Source organism: Caloenas nicobarica, chromosome 2, assembly GCF_036013445.1.
Source record: "Caloenas nicobarica isolate bCalNic1 chromosome 2, bCalNic1.hap1, whole genome shotgun sequence".
In the NCBI taxonomy this organism is placed as follows: domain Eukaryota; kingdom Metazoa; phylum Chordata; class Aves; order Columbiformes; family Columbidae; genus Caloenas; species Caloenas nicobarica.
This window is the reverse complement of record NC_088246.1, coordinates 39,134,604-39,156,534: the sequence shown is the minus strand read 5'-3', so window position 1 is coordinate 39,156,534 and position 21,931 is coordinate 39,134,604. Positions and strand designations below refer to the sequence as shown.

Here is a 21,931-nt window from a genome sequence, read left to right as displayed (position 1 = left end):
TGTAGCAGATGGATTTAAGACTTTTAGTTCCCAATAAATGTAGGTTTACAATACATAACTTTACAGGATTTGTGTTGTATATAACAGGTTTGAACATATTATCTCAGAATTCATCTGCATGGCATTTTCAGCTTATCCAGGGCCCATGCCAGTATTTTAAGTAATAGGGAGAGCGTAGTGATTGATAGCAGCTAAAGGCGTGATTTTGAATAGAAACAAAGGTTTTAGAACAGAAGGTGTCAAATTAAACTTTGTCAGTTTGAAAAGTAGTAACATCCTGAAAGTTCTCCAAACATATTTACATGTGGCTAATGTTTATATTTTGCTTTGTACTCTCTTTATATTCAGTGTAATGTTGCCTGGCAAATTTACTGTGTTTTAAAATGAAGGTTGTTCCCAATGTCACTGCCGAGTTTTGGGGGGTTTGCCTTGCTGCATAGATAAATCAGCTTAATTATTTTAAGGCTGTTTTCTTTAACAATGTGCTATGTATGCTGCATAAGCCAGTTGTGATCTAATCTGAGTTATAAATATTTACTTACTATTTTGTGGTCCTTTCCACTTCCTGTAAGACTATAAAGACATGAAAAAACACTGGTCCAAGCCTTCCTTCAGCATAAATTGCTTGAATTAGACAGAAAGTGTTCTAGACTTAAATGAGCGTAAGAGGAGAAAAATCAGCCTTGTTAGGTTCACTTGGAAGTTCAACTGCATTAACTACAGCAGTTCATATTTCTTTAGATCAAAAGGAACCAAAACTTACAAATTTTAACTAACTTAAAATTTGTCATTAGAAAAGCCTGTATGATTACTTTTCCTAAAATTTACAAAACATTTCATACATTCTCATTTAGTTGACTTTTATGAATGACCTTTATGGCAGATACAGAATTCTGAACCTGAAACGAAATGAAATAATTAGGTTTTGTTTGTTTCCTTTGAACCAGAAGAAAGCATATTGGTATAAAGTTTGTGATCTCCTAATAAAGCAAACCCCTATAGCCTCTGTAACTGACCATTTACTGTCTCTCCTGAGAATATTTCCGTAAATATTTCCAGAAATAAACCATGAAGACCAAAACATTGTTTCTATCCTCGTAATTTTAGAAGAATTCAGTTGGTTGTTTCCATGTTGCCCATCATATGTTTTACATCAGTATGTCTACTTTTTTAAAAACGTGAAGAACCTAGTGCAAAAGAGACAGTCTTATTTTGTGTACCATGTCAGAAGCATCTGATTTCAATATTTCAAAATCGCTGCCTCCCTGAAAGGCTAGCACAGACATGCTTCAGGTTACAATTCATCAAATCATTTTTAGATAAGGAATTAGAAATACTATTTCAGTGCAAATTTGATAAAAAATACTGGGAATATAATGTTAGTTGTCAGTAATTAATAAAAATAAGAAGGTCTGACCTATTAAATATAGGAACAAAGACAGTAATGGGAGAAGGAATTTCTTAGTTGTTGTGAAATATGTTTAATCAGCGTAAAATGTGATTGCTTAGGAGTTATTTTTACTACTGGACTTTTTTCTTTTTTCCAAAAAAATCTGTGGTTCATGTGGTCACCAGACAAAATATGTGCAGCTTCTAAACGCATGGTGCAATTTCTTTTCCAGTCTGTCTGTACACCTTAGAGAGCTGTCATAGGAGAAGACAGGTTTTCTGGGTTTTGTTTTGTTGGGTTTTTTTGTTTTGGTTTTGTTTGTTTATTTGTTTTACTTCTACCAAACTGCCATGATAGTCAGCTCTGCTCTCTGGTTCACCACCACTAGAAAGAGGACCAACAACTTCAATGTGAAGCAGTGCAGACTCCAGATAACCAAAGCACGGGTTTTATGCTTCAGGGCAGGCTGATTTGTTTGTTTGTTTGGGTTTTTTTGTTTTGTTGGGGTTTTTTGTTTGTTTGTTGGGGTTTGTTTGTTTTGGTTTGATTTTTTGTTTGTTTTTTACATGTTGGGGTTTTTATTTTGTTTGGGGTTTGTGGTTTTTTTATTTTGTTTGGGTTTTTGGGGTTGTGTTCGTTTGGGCTTTTTGTTTGGTTTGTTGTTTTGTGGGGTTTTGGGGGATTTTTTTTTAATAGTTAAAAATTTTAGAACTGCATTTCAATTTAAAATATCTAGATTTGTCTCTCTTCATCTTCTTCTCCCCTCCATCCCCAACAAACTACCTATGTTTTCTGATTGCACGTCTTTTAACTTGCTGCAGAAAAGTAATACTGCTGTTGAGCATAATCCAGCATTGTACCCCCATGGAAATGAGGTGGGCAGATTACCACGAGCAACATGTCGATTTGGTTAGTGATCAGGGAGAGTTCATACATTAACCTGTTAATGGGTCCCAGGGCACCTTAGGATGAGAAGGGAGAATTCACAGACCGTTGCCACTGCTTTAAAAACATGCCATATGATTCCAGCCGAGGCAGGCTGTATGTTCTGTACTCTATATGAAGGTGTTTGGCCCAGCTTGCTAAGCCCTGAGGCAATACCCGGCATCTACCCTTAGTGTGTGGCCAAGGAATGGGTTGCAGGGGGCCCCTTCTGCTTCCCCTCCCTCCCTAGGATACCTGGTGAGCACCCAGCAGATTTTGGCCCCATTTAAATTTTTTTGCTTTCTCAACTCTGCTACCACCATCTCTCTAACATTTGTCATTTTGATTATTTCTGTTTCTTAGGGGCACTTTCTCCTGTGACATTTGTTCAGTTTTCCACTTACACCAAACCGAATATACTTCAAATTTTTATATATAGTTCACTAAATATTTTTGTATACAATATGAATGAATTAAGATTATTTGTTTACTTTCACTTCTTCCTATCATGCCAATATTTTTACACTGCATTTATTAACTGCTAACTGAAGATATGAATGTCTTCAAGAAAATACATATCTATATTGTGTCTATGTATCTATTGTATCTAGTAGTAAACTAGTCTGGATAAACCATTTTTCAACTACCAGTATACATAAAAAGGATCTAAAAGCTTCTGTACATTTGTATTATTTGTTGATTCAATAAAATGTCACATTATCTTTCCTACAGTACTAAGAAATAAAATTGCATGGACCTAGTTTTGAAAACAGATCCTTGAAGCTGAAAGAAAGGAAGTATGCATGTTTTATACATGTAATATTTTGTTTCTAAATTTTAATATACAAAAAATTGCTGCTGATGCACACTGTACTAGCTAGAGCATTTGCACTCTTATTTTAAAACCACCAGTGCACAATTAAGAAAAAAGTCCTCAACTAAATTTTAAGAAGGCATAAGAAAACAATTTTTAACTTTTCAAGATGAACTTGTATGTCTCTTTTAGAAGCAAATTAGCAACTGCTGCAGTTCTTGCAGGGGATTCTGTAGCTGACTTTGTAGTACATATCCCAAAACCACGTGTGAATTAGAGTTAGGTAAGCTCTTAGGCAACTTACTGTCCTGTGATGTGGAAATGGTATAAAATGCATATCAGAAGCTTGATCATATCTTGCTCCCCACTCCCACGCCCTAATAGTGCATGTAAAACTGAGACTGTTTTGTTTGGGGTTCTTTTCTGGGTTTATGAGAAAAATCCTGAAAGAGATAATCATCTATCACTTGAAATAAGTTCACCTGCAGAGGCACCGCTACTTGTAGCAGATAGGAAGAAAATATTACTTGACTGCAGGATTCCTGTCTTTTGAAAGGACATGCGGGAACTCCTCTACCACTGCGATTTACCTTAGGCAGCCCTACAGTCAAGGCAGATATTTGATGTACTTTTGTGTTTTGAGTAGTAGTACCAGGATTTTAAAAATTGCTCAGCAGATGACCTGCCAGCTCCTGAAACACGGTGTCAGTGCTCTCGGGTGGGTGCAGCCTGGCATAAAAAAAAGGAGCAGCAGAGAGAATACATTGGCATCAGTGAAACCCCTGTCCTGCAGAGGGGATTGTGGAAGGGTTTCTGTCTTCATCCACCGATTTCTTTCTAAGCAAACAGCAGCACTGTGGTGCGGGACCAAGGGGAAGGTGCTTTCCAAAATGCTCGTGGTTGGTGAGGGTTTGTGAAACAGCGCGGCAGCCTCTCGGTGTGTCGGTGTTTGCCTTGAGCCCAGCCTGTGCAGTGAAAGCCCTTTCCTAACAGGGCAGGGCGTGAGAGAATGCAGCACCGCTAAAGTACATGTTTCACCATCATTTTGCCCCTCGTGAAGTGAGGAAAAAAACTAATGTTTTGCTGGTGTTATCTTCAAGGGGTGGCTCTGTGAGCTGTTACGTTGGAAAGAAGATCCCTCACCAGAGAACAGGACCCTCTGGGAGAATCTCTCCATGATCCGAAGGTTCCTCAGTCTTCCTCAGCCTGAACGTGATGCCATTTATGAACAAGAAAGCAATGCGGTTCATCACCATGGTGACAGGCCTTCCCACATTATCCATGTGCCAGCAGAACAGATTCAGGTTAGTTTACCTTGGCCAATCCTGCAGAGCGCTAAGTAAATAAAGCTTTAAACGGAGCAAAGGAAATTAGTGTTTCTTTCCTCCCGGCCAGGCTAAACACAGGTCTCCCGGTAGCAGATAAGAGCGCGCTGCTGTCCGCCACCAGAGTTCAAAGGAGAGCGTGTGACTCCCCACGGTTTTTGTTTCGGTTTGGTGGTTTTTTGCAAACGTGCGTGGCCGTGGTGGCGCAGCGGCAGCTGTGTGCCGGGCAGGGCGAGCCCCCGTGCTGGTTGTCCCTGGCGAGACAGGTGGCAGGACCCAAAGGCGTTCGGCACCGGTTGTCAAACACCTGACTGGCAGCAAAGCCCGGACCTCGTTGCGCTGCTGTGCAAAAGCTAAGCTCAAACCCTCAACAGCGGCGGCTCGCCCCGGGCAGGAGTGAAGGGAAGGGGATTCCTCATCCCACTTTAACCCCAGTCGAGGCTGGGGTGAGTCAATGTTTGTTTGTTTTTCCTTCAGAGCCCCTCTCCCACCACCCTTGGGAAAGGAGAGCATAGAGGCGCTTTCTTACCAGGCCTGCTGACCACGGGACCTTGGCTGGGTGCTGCTCCGCAGGTGAGCTGGCACAAGGGAGAGAGAGGAGGGGATGCAGAACCCACGCCACGGGGCTCGGAAACAGCCACCCTGCACTCTGGGGCAGCCCTGGCGGTGCCCCCTCCTCCGGGGGCTGTGCTCACCCTTTGCTCGCACGGGCACCACGAACCAGGAGCATGGCTGGCTGTTTTGCTAAATTTTGTAGCCCAGGTCAGCTGTTGTCTCTCTGCACTGGGGACTCTTTAATCCCTTCTCACGAAACACCTGAGGTCAGCCTTTTAACTGCTCCCTCTTAAAGGGCAGGTATTACCCCGTGCTTTCCCAACCTCAGCTGAGAGCCAGTGTATCATTTTTACTACCTATACAGAAAAATATTTACAAAGCTAGGAAGGATAGAGTTATCTCACAGCCAGAAACAACACAAGTGTATATTAAAGATAAAGCAAACTGAACAAGACAATCCCCTAGGATATCAAGTACTAAAATAATTGTGAAAGCCTGGAAACTTGCTGTTTGATTTAGCGAAAAGAGAGAGAAAGATCTATATTAAGTAATAAAACAGCGCTTGTTTGAAAATGTACATTGTTTTTAATAAAATCGCTTCTTAAGGGGATAAAAGGAGAAGCTTATGCACAGTATAAACATTCAACCATTATGGCACACACTTAGATTTTCTTGCCCTGTTGATAGAAGTTGTGTGTTTGATCTTACAAATATTATTCACGTAAGCAGTTGCATTGTAATCTCTTAATATGACTTGTAAGAGTAAGGATTGGGAGATTTGGCCTGAGTTTTGTCTCTGCTCTTCTACATGGTAATCGTAGATGCATAAATATGTAGCTAAGACACAAGTTTTCAAACTGTATGTACAAAGCCTCCAGTCTTGTAAGAATTTAATGTGCTGGGAGTAGTCTTGAATCTCTTTGGGATTGAAGCCTTGAACGGGACTGCTCACAGACCATAAAACATAAAAGGACGTGAATAGGGATGAGGCAAGAGCCCTAATTCCACTAGCATTTGTGTCAGATCTTACAATAAGAAGATCACTTAAAGCAGTGGCTTCTAAACCGGGCGTTGAGACCTATGCAAAGTCTCCACAACCACAAGTGGCACTGCGAAGTAGGCAGAATTGTACTGTTCGTACAGTGTTTTGTGCTTCTTAGGATCTGCTGCAACTGGAAGCTTGGGAACCACTACCAACTCTCAAAAAATTGTTGAAGGGAGACTCGCAAAGGGAAATGAAATGTAGTGATAGCAACTGCTTGTTTTGCTGCTGTTGTTTTTTAATAATAGCTGGTGGTTTGTACCATATGACAAGAAATTTGCTGATCCAAAATATCTTACTAACCAGTGCTTCCTGTGCTGTGAAGCAAAAGAATTGTCAACAAAAACAGTAGCTGATAAATTTACTTTTGATTTTAAACATGATCTTATGGTGTACTGTACTCCGGTGGTAGATGAGAAAAACATTTCTGTCCCTGGGGCTCAGTGCCTCACCTTTTAAGAATGTTTCTGAATCCATGCTTGCAAAACTTCATTTTAAGCTCTTGTTAATTATTTACATCATGATTTGCTTTATCTTATTCTTCTGATGTGCATACTGCCTCCTTTTTATTGCTTCAGTTTTTGGAATGCAGCATGTTCCCTTCTAGTAATAATAGTGCAACTTATTTAGAGCTTTGCATCATAGTGCTTTATAAATATTAACTAAATAATCCCCAGCACAAACACAGAAGCAGGTAAATATGTTTATTCCTGGTTTATACGTTGGGGTACTTGAACACAGGCAAGACAGACCCTCTCTAAGACCACAGGCAAGAGAGGTCAGAGCCAAAAGGAGAAATACAGATTTCCTACCTCCAGATCTCTTTGTCCTTGCTGAGGCTGCATTGGGTGCTTTCAGCTAACGTAACGTTTGCAAGCTTGACAAGACTTCAGTGCATGCTAAGGTCAGATCAGCAGTGGGATATTTCCTCACTTAAGCTAAAATGCTCTTCTTCACCCAGATCCCCCCAGTCCCTTAGTTTAGCTATTGCTAGATTTGCAGCCCTTGTTTTTGGGCAGCAGCTGCTGCTGCTGGCAGAGCTTCTGTGCGTTTGCCCTCATCTGGCACTTTTCTCACTTTGCCCTTGCTACAGTTCTGGCTAAGCTGGTGAAGTTAATCCTATCCTATGTCACCTACTTAGCATTTTGCCTTGTCTGCACTTGACTCACGGAGCATGTTCATTAAAATTTGTCAGCTAAACCACACCAATGTCACGTCATCAGTGCTTTCAGTCAGACAAAGCCAGAGTGTTCATTCCACCTCTCCGTCTGTGTCTCACAGGCCCTTTATCCCTGGTCTCTGCTCACAGACTTACAGACGCATGTGAGGTGTACAGAGAGTTACTAACTCATATTTTAATTCTGGTTCAGCAATAATGGGCCTTTTTTTCTTTCTTTTTTTTTTTTTCTTTCCTTTTTATTCTTTAAACTCACTAAGCCTTTGTTTATAGCTTTGCAATTTCCCCCCAACCCTGGATTTTCTTGGTAACACAAATTATGAGCAAGAATACGTGTACAAAAAAAATGCTATGCTTTGTCTTGCAGCAGCAACAGCAACAACAGCAACAGCAACAACAACAGCAGCAGCAGCAACAGCAACCAGGTCCCAGACTACCCCCAAGGCAACCGACAGTGGCATCACCAGCTGAATCTGAGGATGAAAATCGTCAGAAACCCCGACCACGAACAAAGATTTCTGTTGAAGCCCTAGGGATCCTACAGAGTTTCATACAAGACGTAGGCCTGTATCCAGATGAAGAAGCAATCCAGACTCTCTCTGCTCAGCTTGACCTGCCCAAGTACACCATTATCAAGTTCTTTCAGAACCAGCGGTATTATCTCAAGCACCATGGGAAGCTGAAGGACAATTCTGGTTTGGAGGTGGATGTTGCAGAGTACAAGGAAGAAGAGTTGCTCAAGGATTTAGAAGACAGCATCCAAGACAAAAATGCAAATACACTTTTTTCAGTTAAATTAGAAGACGAGTTATCGGTAGAAGGGAACACAGAGATTAATGCTGAATTGAAAGACTGATCTAAAAGTATTATTTTCTTTCAACAGTGCCACTGGTATTTACTAATGAAATGAAAATTCCATCTTGCGTTTTGTCAAAAACCTTTATTATTCGTTGTTCGGCCAATGAATCTTCCAAAACTTGCACAAAAGTTGAAAAAAGGATAATGCAGACTGCACTAGATGTTTTACTCTGTTTTACAAACTGCTTCACAGCAACAGTTGAAGCGTTGAGGATTGTTTGATATTAATTTGTGTTCACTGGATACACTGTAAGTGTACCCAATAAGCATGATACCAGTGATTTTGATTCTGGAGCCTTCAGACAAGCATTACAACTTTTGTGATTTACTGTTTTTCGTTTCTGTTTTGTTCTTGTTTTTTAATTATTACTGTAGCACTCCACACTTGATCTTTGGAAACTCACATTTATTTAAAAAAATAAAATAAAAAGAGTTTGTTACTCTTGTTCTATTGTATGTTACAAAAGAACTATAGACTGTGGAATGCAGTTTAAAGATAACATATGCCAACAAATGCCTTGTATTATATGGCACTGCCGTAATTCAGATTTGTTTTCTTTTGGAAATAAAGATCACTGTATTTTTTTTTCCATTCTCATTGTTACATGGTTTTAAACAAAATGAAAAAGAAAATGTGAAACACAATTTAGTCCTCATTATTTATTTGTAGATCCTGCAGCATCATGTTGTAATTAATTTTTTGGAAGTTTCCGTTAAATGTAATATTGCTTCTCTTGTTATCATACTGATTTTTTTTTCTATTTATAAATGTATTTTGATGGGCAGTAAAACAAAGTGTCTTAAAAGTTTTAAATAGAGAAAATGTGCTTTACACAGTTGCCTATAAAAAGTGCTCTATGTTATCCAAGCAATTCATACTATAAGCTTCACTCTTATTGTTGTATGCAATTTTTACTATCATGCAAATAAGCTTAGGTAAATAAAACTAATAGATCACCTTAGAAACTTATGCAATTAATGTGAAAATAATTGATGTTTGCAATGTGTCTTCCTTTGGTTTACAATCAATTTTAAAGCTACAGCTGTATAAATTTTCTGTATAAAGGTGTATTTCTTTTTTATGAGTTTATTGCTATGAAAACACCAGTTATTTTGTTACAGCTGGCTGTTTTTATAAGTGTATCACAATTTTCTTTATGCAGAAATGTTCTGACTAGGAGTGGTTATTGACTGTAACTACACAATTAAAATTGTTTGTATGGTATGATACGGCAGGGTTTGTCTGCGTATGTGTGTATCTGGGAGGAATAACTTGTTCTCGGTGCACATTGTACCTTCTTGCCACCACTTTGAAGATGACATTTCAATTGTTCTCCTTTAAAATCACAGGCAGATTTTTTTAATGACCTCCTTAAAATTTGAATTTAGATAACATACTTCAAAAAGAAGCACAGTTTGGTTATAAAAATCATAACCTGTCTTTTCTTGGTTTAAAAACTTGCCTGCCCAACAGAGATAGCAGGATATTACTGAGACAAAAGGCTATCTGGCATAAACATATTTACAGTTCCTGGCAGTAATGTACTTATAATGGATACAGCTGGTTTTATTTTACACTAGAATTATGCTAACACTATTCCTTGCACTAATGTATAAACATTAAACAAAACATTAATAGTCACAAAGCAAATAGGAAAGATGGGCTTTGCACATAGCAGTCCCCTTCTAAGCAAGTTTATTTTTAATGATCACTAATAAGGTTCTTGATAAAGCCATAATATTTGGTGAGGTCTGAATTTATGCAAGGCTCATGTCTAGGCTAAAGAGAAGTCTGCAGCTGAAAGTTGTGGAATACACACTGTTGTTCTCTTTTCCTAGGAGAGAAACAAGTTGCACTCCGTGTGATTCGGGATTCAACTTCAGCTCAGTTCTTCTAAAATGACTAAAAGTTTGCAAAACTCAAGATGGATCTCAAAGGCACAAATGACTCTTAGGCTGCAGCAAATTTCTCATTTTAGTTCCATTAAGTTCTTTAGGAGGATACATATTAGGCAACGAAGCAAGTTTTCATTCTACAAGTTTAAAAGTATTGCATGTTGCCCAGGTCCTCTGCCTCAGCTCCCTTGGGGTTCATTGAGCAGCTCCCGGATGCAGCACCTTTTGGCTGCCCCAGGGTCTGTGTTGGAGCTGCACCATTATTTGGGCTTGGTATCCAGTCCACTTAAAAGACAGGGAAAGGGGGGCGGGTGTGAGGGAGGGTATTAAGCCTTAGGAGGGACATGGACATGTAATTTGGCATTGCATTCCAAGGAGAGGACAGTCAAACTATGCCCTTAAGGAACTTGTAGTAGCTATAAAGCTGTTGATAACCCAAAGCTATGCTGCTTGCAAAAGGGCAAAGCTTAAGCCTGGTCCAGGGAAGCCACTGCAGTCACCATTGGATTTCTTCACCCATTTCAAATGGGATCATTGCTTTGTATGGCCACGCAGCCACTCAAGGCTAGGGCAGAGCCCTGTTCACAGCCATGGGACAGGATGAAATGTGGCCCACGCAGTGCAAGCTGATGTGACCTGCAGGACACCACCGCTGGTACCCTCAGGCTGGCTGAATTGCCAGGTGACCATTGCAATAGGGCTGCTTAAGAAAAAAAAATAACACATTTTTAAACTAATATGCATGCATATGCAGGATGGAAGGGAAAGTGAAGGAAAGACTTCCCTGGAATACACCGCTCTACATGCTAAAGGCTTATACACGCAGCTCTCCTAATAACAGAAACAGGGCAACAAGTCCAACACCCTATAGAAGCATAAGGAGAAATGTTTATAAAATTGTCTTTGCTGTTTTGAAAGCAATTTCCTTTTATTTTATTGGGTTTGCATGACGAGGTTTTGGTAGTGGGGGTGCTACAGGGGCGGCTCCATGAGAAGCTGCTGGAAGCTTCCCCCGTGTCCAATGGAGCCAATGCCAGACAGCTCCAAGATGGACCCACCGCTGGCCAAAGCCAAGCTCATCAGTGACAGTGGTAGCACCTCCGGGGTAACACTTACGAAGGGAAAAAAAATGGGCAGCAGCAGCCAGAGAGAGTGAGAATATGTGAAACAGCTCTGCAGACACTGAGGTCAGTGAAGGAGGGCAGGAGGTGCTCCAGGCGCCGGAGCAGAGGTTCCCCTGCAGCCCGTGGTGCACACCATGGTGAGGCCGGCTGTCCCTCTGCAGCCCATGGAGGTCCACAGTGGAGCAGAGATCCACCTGCAGCCCGTGGGAGTCCATGGTGGAGCAAATACCCACCTGCAGCCTGCGGAGGAGCCCACACCAGAGCAGGTGGATGCACCAGGGGGCTGTGACCCTGCGGGAAGCCCATGCTGGAGCAGGCTCCTGGCAGGACCTATGGCCCTGTGGAGAGAGGAGCCCACGCTGGAGCAGTCTGTTCCTAAAGGACTGCACCCCATGGAAGGGACCCACACTGGAGCAGTTTGTGAGGAACTGCAACCTGTGGGAAGGACTCAAATTGAAGAAGTTCCTGGAGGACGGTCTCCTGGGGAAGGAACCCCACACGGGAGCAGGGGAAGGGTGTGAGGAGTCCTCCCCCTGGGGAGGAAAGAGTGGCAGAGACAACGTGGGATGAGCTGACCACAACCCCCTTTCCCTGTCCCCCTGCGCCACTCGAGGGGAGGAGCTGGAGAATTCAGGTTTGGATTTATTTCTCATTACACTACTCTGATTTGATTGGTAATAAATTAAACTAATTTCCCCAAGTTGGATCTGGTTTGCCCATGACAGTAATTGGAGACTGATCTCTATCCCTGTCCTTATCTCAACTCATGGGCCTTTTGTTATATTTTCTCTCCCCTGTCCAGCTGAGGAGGGCAGTGATAGAGCATCTTGGTGGGCTTCTGGTGTCCACCCAGGGTCAACCCACCATATTTATCCTTTTAAGTTTTGTGGGTGCTGAAGTAGAGATCATGTGTGCTTGCAGATGGTTACTATAGCTGTTTCTTTTCTGTTATCTTTATTTGTCTTTCTCCTAGCTTAGCTGAGGTTATCTTCCAAGCAGTTCACGCTCTGTAGTCACATATTACCTGCACAGGGGTTTGAATCAGTGCACTTTTGTGTCCCACTGGATGGACTGCGAGTACAGTCTTTTAACTGGGCCTAAGTGACAAAAACCATTTTCGTTAAATCCTTAGCAACGTTTTTAAAGGCGATAAGTGTATTAAGGATCCTGACTTCATGTCGTTGCAAGAGATTTATACTTTTAGGAACTAAGCTACTACAAGCATATGCCACCTTGCCCCATGGACTACGTTAGACTACCTAGAAAATTACCTTATATCCTTTTCTGTTCCTTTGTCTTACCATCTGACATAATCCTACAAAAAACAAAAAAAAAAGAAAAAAAAAAGCCTTTCAGTTTCTATAAAGATTAGGAAATCAGACTGAACTTCTGTAGTGAATAACACAAATTGAAACATCAAAACACTAATAGTTGGGAAGTTGTTTGTAAAACTCACTGAGTAGGACTCCACTGAGCACGTGTGAAATGAGTATTTCGTATATACTTAGCGAAGTATGGGGAAAGAATATTGCTTACTAGGAATAAAATGTAAGCTGCAAAGAAAACCAAATGCCTAGAAAAGAGGGAACTGAGTGCTGGGTGGGGGTGGCAGGACAGTTTTTGCAACAAAACTTAAGTATTTACCGTGTTTTATGGTGTTTACCATTAAAAGTGGAGTATTTTTACTCCCTGCTGGTTCCCATTAATCTACATTTAACTGACAGGATTTATTTGTATATGCTAGAGTCCCCTTAAAGTCTGAAGAAAACCAAAGAGGCCCCAGATTCCAAGAAGTCCATGGCTTAGGGACAGTCTCAAGCTCCAGTCACACATACAAATGTTGCTTATCGTTATAAGGACTCCCTACCCTACAATGCAGGACTTTAGATTTGTGGTTTGTATAGCTACTTTAAATTGCTCAGATGATGCATAAAAAAATGTGCAGTAAATGATTCCACTTGATTTTTTCTTTAAGTCAGGAAGGAGCAGCAATGGAGAAAGATTCCCCCAAATCAGTGATTTTGTTTGAGTGATTTACTGAAGCAGGACTTTGGTTGTGGGCTGGGAAACATTGCTAAGTTCATTTGCCAAAGCAAATGCCCCATATGTTAAGAGCAGTATAAATTAGATACTACAGAAGATCTACTTGAGCATCAAATATTAGCAGTTCTGCTTAACTTATTGAACTTGTGCTTTGATGTCAGGTATGTTGCGTACACCGAAGTTATTTTGATTTTTACATAATGATTTATATTGTGCTTTAATAACAGTCCCATAGCAAAGTAGGGATGTAAGTATACTCCCAGGCCCTTTTTTGCACACAGATGTAATTTTAGTTCAGTCCCTTCACAGCACCTTGCGTCCACACAGTCTTTTACTACAACAAATGAGCTAATAATTCAAACTGCAATAAGTGATCCTCCTTGGAGCAGAAGTAGCGCTACTTGGCAGCGAGTTTGTTTGCTTTCAGGTTCATACGGGAGCCTTCTCAGCCACCCGGCTGCTGGCAGTCCTCCCGCCTTCCCACGCCGCATTGTTTTGCGCTGGCCTGGCCCAGATGCCCTTCCTGCTCTGGGTCATCTTGCCCAAATGTCGTCTCTCCTGGTTACATGCCAGCGCTCAGGTATATGTGCCACAGTTTAATATGAGGCAGCAAGGACTGAATGTAACCCGCCTGGACGCCTTCCTGTGTAACCTCAACTAGGTGTTCCTGCTCTGGCGGAGGGATTGGACTAGATGATCTTTCGAGGTCCCTTCCAATCCCTAACTTTCTGTGATTCTGTGTGGTTCCGTGTATCTGATGTCACCTACCCTTTGTCGTCACCATTCACACTGTGAGCCCTGCAGAGTTGCTGGAATAGGCCACTCGCATTGGAAAGAGAGCAACAACTGCAGTGAACCCACCAGCAGGCAAGTAGTTTCTGAGCTGATGGAGTAGAGGGGGCAAAGGGACATACTTCGCAGGGAGAAGCAGGAAAAAGAAAGAGGAAGGTGCCAGAGAAAGATGGGAGCATCACTAAAGTCACGATAGCTACCCTTGCTTGGAGGAACGGGCTCTTTTTGCAAGCTGAGCTACAGTGACACCAGGAAATGCTTCAAGGTACTGCCAAGACTCCATATGTTCCTGACCTGAAATTTGCAGTGGTCTCCAATCATGGGATTTACCTTGGTAGGCAATATCTAGGGTAAGACAAAAGCCTCCTCAGCTGTCCGTAGCAAAAGAGGTCCCCTAAAACTTTGTCCTCTGGTACTATCCCTGTGTGTAGGATATGATGGATTCCTTTCGTCAGCTGCAGACTGACAGCTACCATGGCAGATGCAGTTAGGACTCACTTTCTAGATTACTTGCTTACCCACACAACATGCTAAATCAATATCCAGGCTGTAAACACTCTAATTTTCCTCCAGGATAACATCCAACCAGAAGCAGTATGTTTGCAGCCTCAAACCTACATTTCTGAGCTGTCTCGTACAGTTCTGCTCCTTCTCAGACCAGATGTGCCATGAGTTAAAAAAAAAAAGAAAAAAAAAAGTGTTGTATGGCCCAGATGTCTATTATAGTGAAAGAGAACAGAATAAAACATGACTTCTGTGGGCACACAGAGTTGTACAAGAACACACAGTTCTGAAGTTTTGGAGCAACTAAGTTGCCCCAAGAGGCTTCAGAGAGAGATTTCATACTGCTATAATCATTTTAAAGCATCAGTTGCAACGATTTGAAATTGTTGGGGACAGAAAAATTCATGCAGAACCCTGCTAACTTTGCAGGAGACTTTCTCCCAGAACAGAATTTAAAGAAAAGAACACTCTGGTTTGTTATTTGCATTACCAAACAAACAGTCTTTGCGAGACCAACCTTACAAACATCATTGTTCTTCCACATCCACATTAAAGCAGGATGCCATCCTGATAACTAGCAGCGCTGCCCGCAGCTGTGCATTGCTTCTTGCCCCACCTTGAGGGGGCTTCCCCGCATGTAGCATGCCCCAAAATGGCTTAACTCTTCTTTATTCTCCCATCATCAACCTAAACATGGCCTTTCATCCGCAGTCAACGCTTTTACCTGAGGAAAGCAATTCAGAAGACAACTTATCTTAGAGCAAACTACGGCAGGGAAAGCTAAACGAGGATGTCATTTCAAAAGTGTAGGAAAAGTGATTCTTTATCACTATCAACATGACAGCTTGGACTGGGAGACAAGTACGGGTGGTGGCGTTGGCTTGCCTTAGTAGGCAAACTGCTATATCCCAAGCCTAACAAGGATTTAATATCAGCTGAGCAACTGAAGGAGACAGAAAAGGAGGAAAAGTGAGAAGAAATATCTAAATAAAAACTCATTGGAGGCAGTCATGCTTAGCGCTGACTGGAGAATTGCAACACTAGTTAAAATTGAAGGAGATCTGAGGTAGCCACCAGGAAAAACTAAGTGAGGAGCATTTTGTGGTTCACATACTGGATGTCCTGCAAAAATACAGAAAGAGTGAACGAAGTAATGGAGTTGTTCCAGAGGAAAGATTAAACAGAGAAGGCTTGCAAAAAGATAGTTGAGAGCTTGCTCTTTTAGCAAATACCTGCAAAATCATTAACTAGCAGTATGAAAAAGCAGCAAAAGGGAGCAGTTTTCCGCACATTTAACTGCTGAACTCACTGCTATACACATCCCTTCCTACCAAAAGCAAAAAACAGCTTAAAAAAAAGTTCAAAGAATTTGTGAAAGCAAAGGTTAAATCTGACCTTCTTTTAAAGAGGCCAAGGTTTGTTTCCACTGTTGTAGTGCCAGACAACATGTGCATATTACACTGTATTTTTTTTTTCTGTGGCCCAGTGATGGTATCCACACGGACAATGTCCAGCACCCAGCCAGGGATGTTGTTGCTTTGAGTCCTCCATAGCCACGAGTGAGATGAATTTGAGTGGGCTGAGATTTGTACTGTGTTCTTGGTCAGATATGCTAAATGCAGTTTGTGTACTTTATTCCGTATCTAGTTCATAACTAGATTTTAAAACAACTGATCTGAATAATTTCATTGAGGAGTAGGTCACCTCATATTTACAAAACACTCCCTCCCACGCATACCAGCATAAAAATTTATAACCAAATCATTTTGGTCATTGCCATGGTACCAGTGCAGTCACTACTCACAACCATGCTCTAATTGCAGAAAGAATAAGGTAAGGCTCCTTTGACCCTATTCGCCTACAAAACTGGGCCATTTTTTATCGTGTGGTACCACCTGTCTTTCAGCTTCCCCTGTACACATCCCACTTTCATTCAGGTTTAGATGACCTGTTCCTTTCTCTTCTTCAAAAGCCCACTGGGAAAGGTTCACACCAAGGAAAGATTAAGTGAGGGCTTCCAAGATGACCAGAAAAAAAGAAAAAGTATATATTTGCATCATCCCCTCATGAGATATCACTCACAAGCTTTCTAGGGTGTGTTGCAGGATGGCTGGGAGAAGAATCAGGGGAATGTACTGGTTTGATCCCAGGTCTCTTTCAGTTGTCACTGGGCTTTCTGCAACACGCTCTGCGGAGCCACGAGCAGAGGGACCGTCACTGCAGCCAGGGGTACCTCCCCAGGGTGCCACATAGCACATGAGCATAACCCCGCTTGCAAGTGCACTGTTGGACCAAAAAAGCACCGTGGGAAAGCAGATCAAAGCAATGTGATTGCATTTCACATTTGATACAGCTCATTCCTGAAGCCAGGGTGAATAGCCTAATCCAGTGTATCATTCCTGTGCAGGCAGACCCTCGGGCTGGCATCGTGTCCCGCGGAGCACTGCTCCAGCGTGCAGCATCTGTCACCATCTGCCCTAGGGCTTGGCTTCAGACTGCCCTTCTCCTCTCCACCTCCTTTTGGGAGATGCTTTGCACAAACTTTGAAGGCCAAAACTCAAGCTGTTTCAGGTACTTCAGGGTATTTATTCCCCTGCCACTTCCTGCACTACTTGATCTTTGATCCACACTCCTGACCTTTAAAGATTCAAGGGGGCAGATTTCCAGTGATTTATCTTCAATTTTGTGTGCTCTTATTTTTGCAAATATAAGTCTATCTGCTTACCCGTTCTCTCCCCTGTTTAATCAATATGTCAGCTGTTGATCACTACCACTGCCAGGCAGCTAGTAGATAGGACAATTATTCTCACAAGGACTTTTAAGTCCAGACTTTTAACCCACCGGGTCCAGCGTGGAGCAGCTGCAAGAGCCCTGAGTAGCAGCTGCCCCTTTTCTACTGCACCTGCTGACCTGCTCTCTTGATGGTCTCTGACTACTTTGCTAGAGCAAGAGGAAAAAGTACATTATTTTCTAGATATCATAATATAAAGGCTTAACTCACTGCTACAGTAAGAAAGGAGGTGAAACGTCACAGCCAACTCCCAACCAGTGTGGTCATGATGTAGAGTAGCCTAGGGCAGCTCTACCTTGCACAAAGCCAGCAAATGAGTAAGAGGTGCAAGACACAACAGGAAAGCTTTGCCTGCCAGTCAGTTTTAACACATGAGTTTGTTCTTAAAGAGGCATTGGGGCAGATATTGCTACAACCTAAAAATACCTGAAGCAGTCTCAGACTTGGGATACTACACTCCTGACTTCTAAGTTATCTACTGAGCAAGGGTCTATGGTAGACTATTTCAAGCCTGATTCCTGAGGTCCATACATGCATGAGCTGTAGGCTTTGTGGATGTCAGAACCCTATCCCTAACCGTGACCCTAATTGCACCCAGCAATTTGAGCTCACATGCATGGGTGGCCCAGATGAGAAAGGTGTGGAGGGAGCAGTATTGGTGCAGTGCTGTGCTCCTCTTGGCTTGCCTTTTGCAGCCCCAGTGTCCCTGGAGCTGTAGGCTTTGTGACTTTCTCACTTTCTGAACCCTAATCACAACTCTAATTGCAGCCTGGTGTTTGGGCTCAGGTCCCTGCATGCATGGGTGGCCCAGATGAGAATGCTGCGGAGGGAGCAGTGTTGGTGCAGTGCCGTCTTTGTTTTGGTCTGACTTATGGTAGGAATTGGCCCTATTTTCACCCAGCCTGAGACTGGGGTGTAAAAATTTTATTTGAGGCCATACTACCCCACAGCTCTTTGGTTTTGCTGAAGCACTGCTCATCATTTTTGAAACATCTGTACCACCATAGTTTAGGGCTATGAAGCACTAGCTGCAAAGTGTTAGCGCTGCTAGTAAGAAGTTGTATGCAACACAAAAGATGAGCAGCTGTAACTGCAGTTTTCTGGCTGGCCATGTGTTCATTTATCCACTTCTTCAGCACTGGGGACTGGCAGGTAGGCTGGAGGGCACTCCTGACATCAAGGAATATCCCTTCTGCTGATTTCTCCTTCCTGGGCTCTGGCAGAGCCCAACTCATGTGATTTATTAAAGGAAAGCAAGACACAAAGTGAATTCATATCTGCACTCCCTGTCCTTTCACAACACCCAAATGTGAGCTATAGGGCTGGCCATAGGGGCAGGAAATCCACTGAGGCTGTGTGACAGCATCTTAATGGCCCCCCAGTGAGAGTGCACTAGGAGAACAGCATCAGACACAAGTGAGGAACAGTACAGGGAAGAAAACATGTGGATGGGAAGGATTGTCTTTATATTGAAAAAAAAATGGAAGAAGCAATAAAGTGAGGAGGGAAAAAAGGAAATAAAGGACAAATAGATGACTGAAATATAAAATTATGGCAGTAAAATGTCCCACCCCTCATCTATGCTCATTTTATTTCAGTATTTCCTCCCATGTCTCAAAAAGATTTGCCAGGTTTTCACTCAGCTAGTAGAAACCAAATGGAAGATATTTCATCCCAGTGAAGGGAGTGTTAAACTTTGATGGACTTGGCTTCTTTTAAGTTATTTTTTATTATTATTCTTTCCTTTGGGCTCATAGGCATGATGTTTATCTCATCCACGCACGGGAAGAGGGGGAGGCTTGACTTGTGCTAACTGTTGGCAACAGTTGTTTAATTTTTTGCAACATGCACCCAAGTATCATGAGACTGAGTAAAATATAAATAAATATGCTCTTTGGAAAACCCATACATCTTTATGGCCTACGATACCTTCATGTGGAAAAACACATGTTTATTTGTTTGTTTGTTTAAGAAAGGTTTTGGTGGCAATGCTACCTCCCATCGCTGTAAACAAGGTCAGGAGGCCAAAATTAGTCTGTCCTATTTTGCACAAAGTAGTCAACAACTTAAGATGTTTTTGCAATAATCAGAAAATTATTGACCGGTGTCAACACCCCCTTTCTGATAAACTGTTGAAATGTTAATATTCTTGGCAAAATTGTTTTTGCTCTAATTACTGTATCCATCTGCTCTATAAGATTGATTATACTGTGAGAATGTTTGTTCTCTTGTCTCCTGCAATGATGGGCCTCTCCTTGGCGCAGAAATAGTCCTGCCTCATCTTTACACAGAGATGAATGTGCAACAGAAATCAAACCAATGCTCAGCCCTACTAAATCCAAATAAAAATTCCTTGAATTAGTTAATACAATAGATATTAACTGGCTCTTGAATGGACTATTGCCCTGTGGAAAATGGAAAACTGTTGCCCTGGCCTGGATGAAAATAACTGGCCTTCATCCAGCACAGGATATCGTGACCAGGAAGGCCACCAAAAACCTGCAAGCCCACAAATGCTGGCATATCTGAGGTGTTACTGATTCCACTGAGGAGAAGTTTGGCTGGTTGGCAACGCCAGGCCCCTCCGCACCAGCTCCTTGGCAATCAGCAGCCGAGTTGTCCAAGGAGCAGAGCAGTTCTTGCCCGGCCTTCCATCAGCACCTGCAAAGGCTAATGTTACCTGGATTGGACTGGTTATTTTTGGAGCCAACATATAATATATGTGCTATCTGTGGCATGTGACGGTAAAGACTCAGTATAAAGTGACGTCTGGTATTAATCATTATTAAAGCTGATTAAAATCAGAACAAAACACAACAAAACCCCCATTCATTTTCTTATTAAAAAAAAAAAAGATCAGTGTAAAAATAATTATTTTGTTAGGAAAATATTGTTTTCCCATGGCAAATCTGGAAGAAATTCAAAATTGCATTTCATTTTGAACTGATATTTCAAAATACATGCACAAAAAATCATGCAGACTAAAAAAAAAAAAGTCTTTGAGCATTGCTGCACAGCAGCTGAACTTTTCATTGGAAAAAGATGCCTTTCTCATACACACAAAATCAAATTCAGCAAAAGCATATATTTCAGAAATACAATTTTCAGTTAAAAATGGATAGATAGGTAGATAGATAGGTAGATAGATAGATAGATAGATAGATAGATAGATAGATAGATAGATAAACAGCTACTCTTTCCAGATACTGAACTGTGTAGTCAGGTCTAAAGGACTCAAAAGTCACCGGGACTCAGGCTGAGATTTCTTTCAGTTTTTTCATTTTAAAAAAGATTTAGGATCTTTGTAATACTCTCCCAAGTTCTTGGCTCCATAGGGTGCACTCAGTGTATATGCTTATCTCTGCAGAAAGAAGCTTAAAGGCTAGAAACTTCCAAAAAGGAAGAATGACTTTCTAGATGTTGAAGGGAGGGCTTTTTCACAGTTTTAAATTTGTTACACATGAGTACGTACAACTTTTCCTGAAGAGTAGTGCAGCCTAAAGAGCATCTGCTGGATATTTCTTCACACCTTCATGTCAACCCTTTATTTCTGCCAGTAGGGTGTATTAAGTTGTACTTAGTTAGCACAGGCTGCTTCCAGTGTCCCAGCTAATGTACCACACAGGAACATTTTCAGAAGAGTGTAAGAAGGAGAAGACTAATAAAAATATTGTTACCAGATTTATTGGAGATAGCGTGGGACAATGAGGTTTTTAAGAGAAATTCCTCATCAGAAAAATATTTTGTATGCCCGCTTCCTTAGTGTGCTATTACACTGCTTAGCAATTTTTAAACCGGAGAAAAGTATCATTGAGGAGAGGGTGGCTGCAGTCTAACCTTGCATAACATCTCTTGGGTTCTTCTGGGTTTACCTTCTCCTCCCATTTCTTGCAGCAGTTTCCAACCTTAATAATACCCAGCATAATGCGCAGAGCAGGACAAATGCAGGAGGACTTTCTACAGGAGAAATGTAGTTGAAGTTTCTGCAGACTTCTTGCTTCAAATAGAGTTTCTCCAGCCTGGGCAACAAGCACCCAAGACATCCATTCTGCCAGCACTCTTACAAGGCACTTGTGTCCTTGTGTCTGGTGACCACCATTCAAAGCACTTTCCCACTGGAAGAGACAGGTTTTGGCTATTGCCAAAGCCAGGGAGTGACAAGATCCCTTTCAAAATGAGCAAAGATGTAATTAGGTACCTGGGAGATGTAAGCTGAGGGTTACTTCTGCTGAAATCAGTAGGGATTTCCAAATAGATTTTGAGCTGACAACTACTTTTAAATTATTTCTCAAAATATTTTTCAAGCTGTTTTTTTTTAATCATACATTTGTTTCATCATACCAGCCCTAAAAGGCCAAATAAGCTTCTAACAAACATCATGGGAAATCCACCACGGAAAGAAAGTGTCACCATAGAGATCTCTAAATCTCAGAAAGGAGAAGGATTGAAAGTTACAATTTTTACCTACTACAAACACAAATATATCAGAAAAGGACACTGACAACAGTGAAGACCCCACACTCCACAGAGAGCCACTGGGAAATTCAGAAGCCCAAAGAGAAATTTGGATTTCTCCAGACATTCCACTGGCACAGTTATTCCTCGTGCAGGGACTGGAGCACTTTCTCATTGTCCCCTGCACAAAGTACATGGAGGATGGCAGTGGCTGAATTAGGTTGGATAATTTCCTGTCTGC

General features: G+C 41.7%; 1 protein-coding gene across 4 annotated transcripts in view; it reads left to right on the top strand.

Moving 5' to 3' along the window:
- The window catches only part of SATB1 (SATB homeobox 1), a 75,488-nt gene extending 66,194 nt beyond the window's left edge, over positions 1-9,294 (top strand). For 3 of the 4 annotated variants that reach the window (XM_065627990.1, XM_065627992.1, XM_065627993.1), the window contains 2 exons: positions 4,229-4,432; positions 7,595-9,294. In XM_065627990.1, the coding sequence (XP_065484062.1) occupies positions 4,229-4,432; positions 7,595-8,083 (693 nt within the window). In that variant the 3' untranslated portion in view covers positions 8,084-9,294. Of the gene's footprint in view, positions 1-4,228; positions 4,433-4,930; positions 5,027-7,594 lie in introns of all 4 variants that reach the window. The other variant, XM_065627994.1, reaches the window with a different exon arrangement.
- The last annotated feature ends 12,637 nt before the right edge of the window (positions 9,295-21,931 follow it).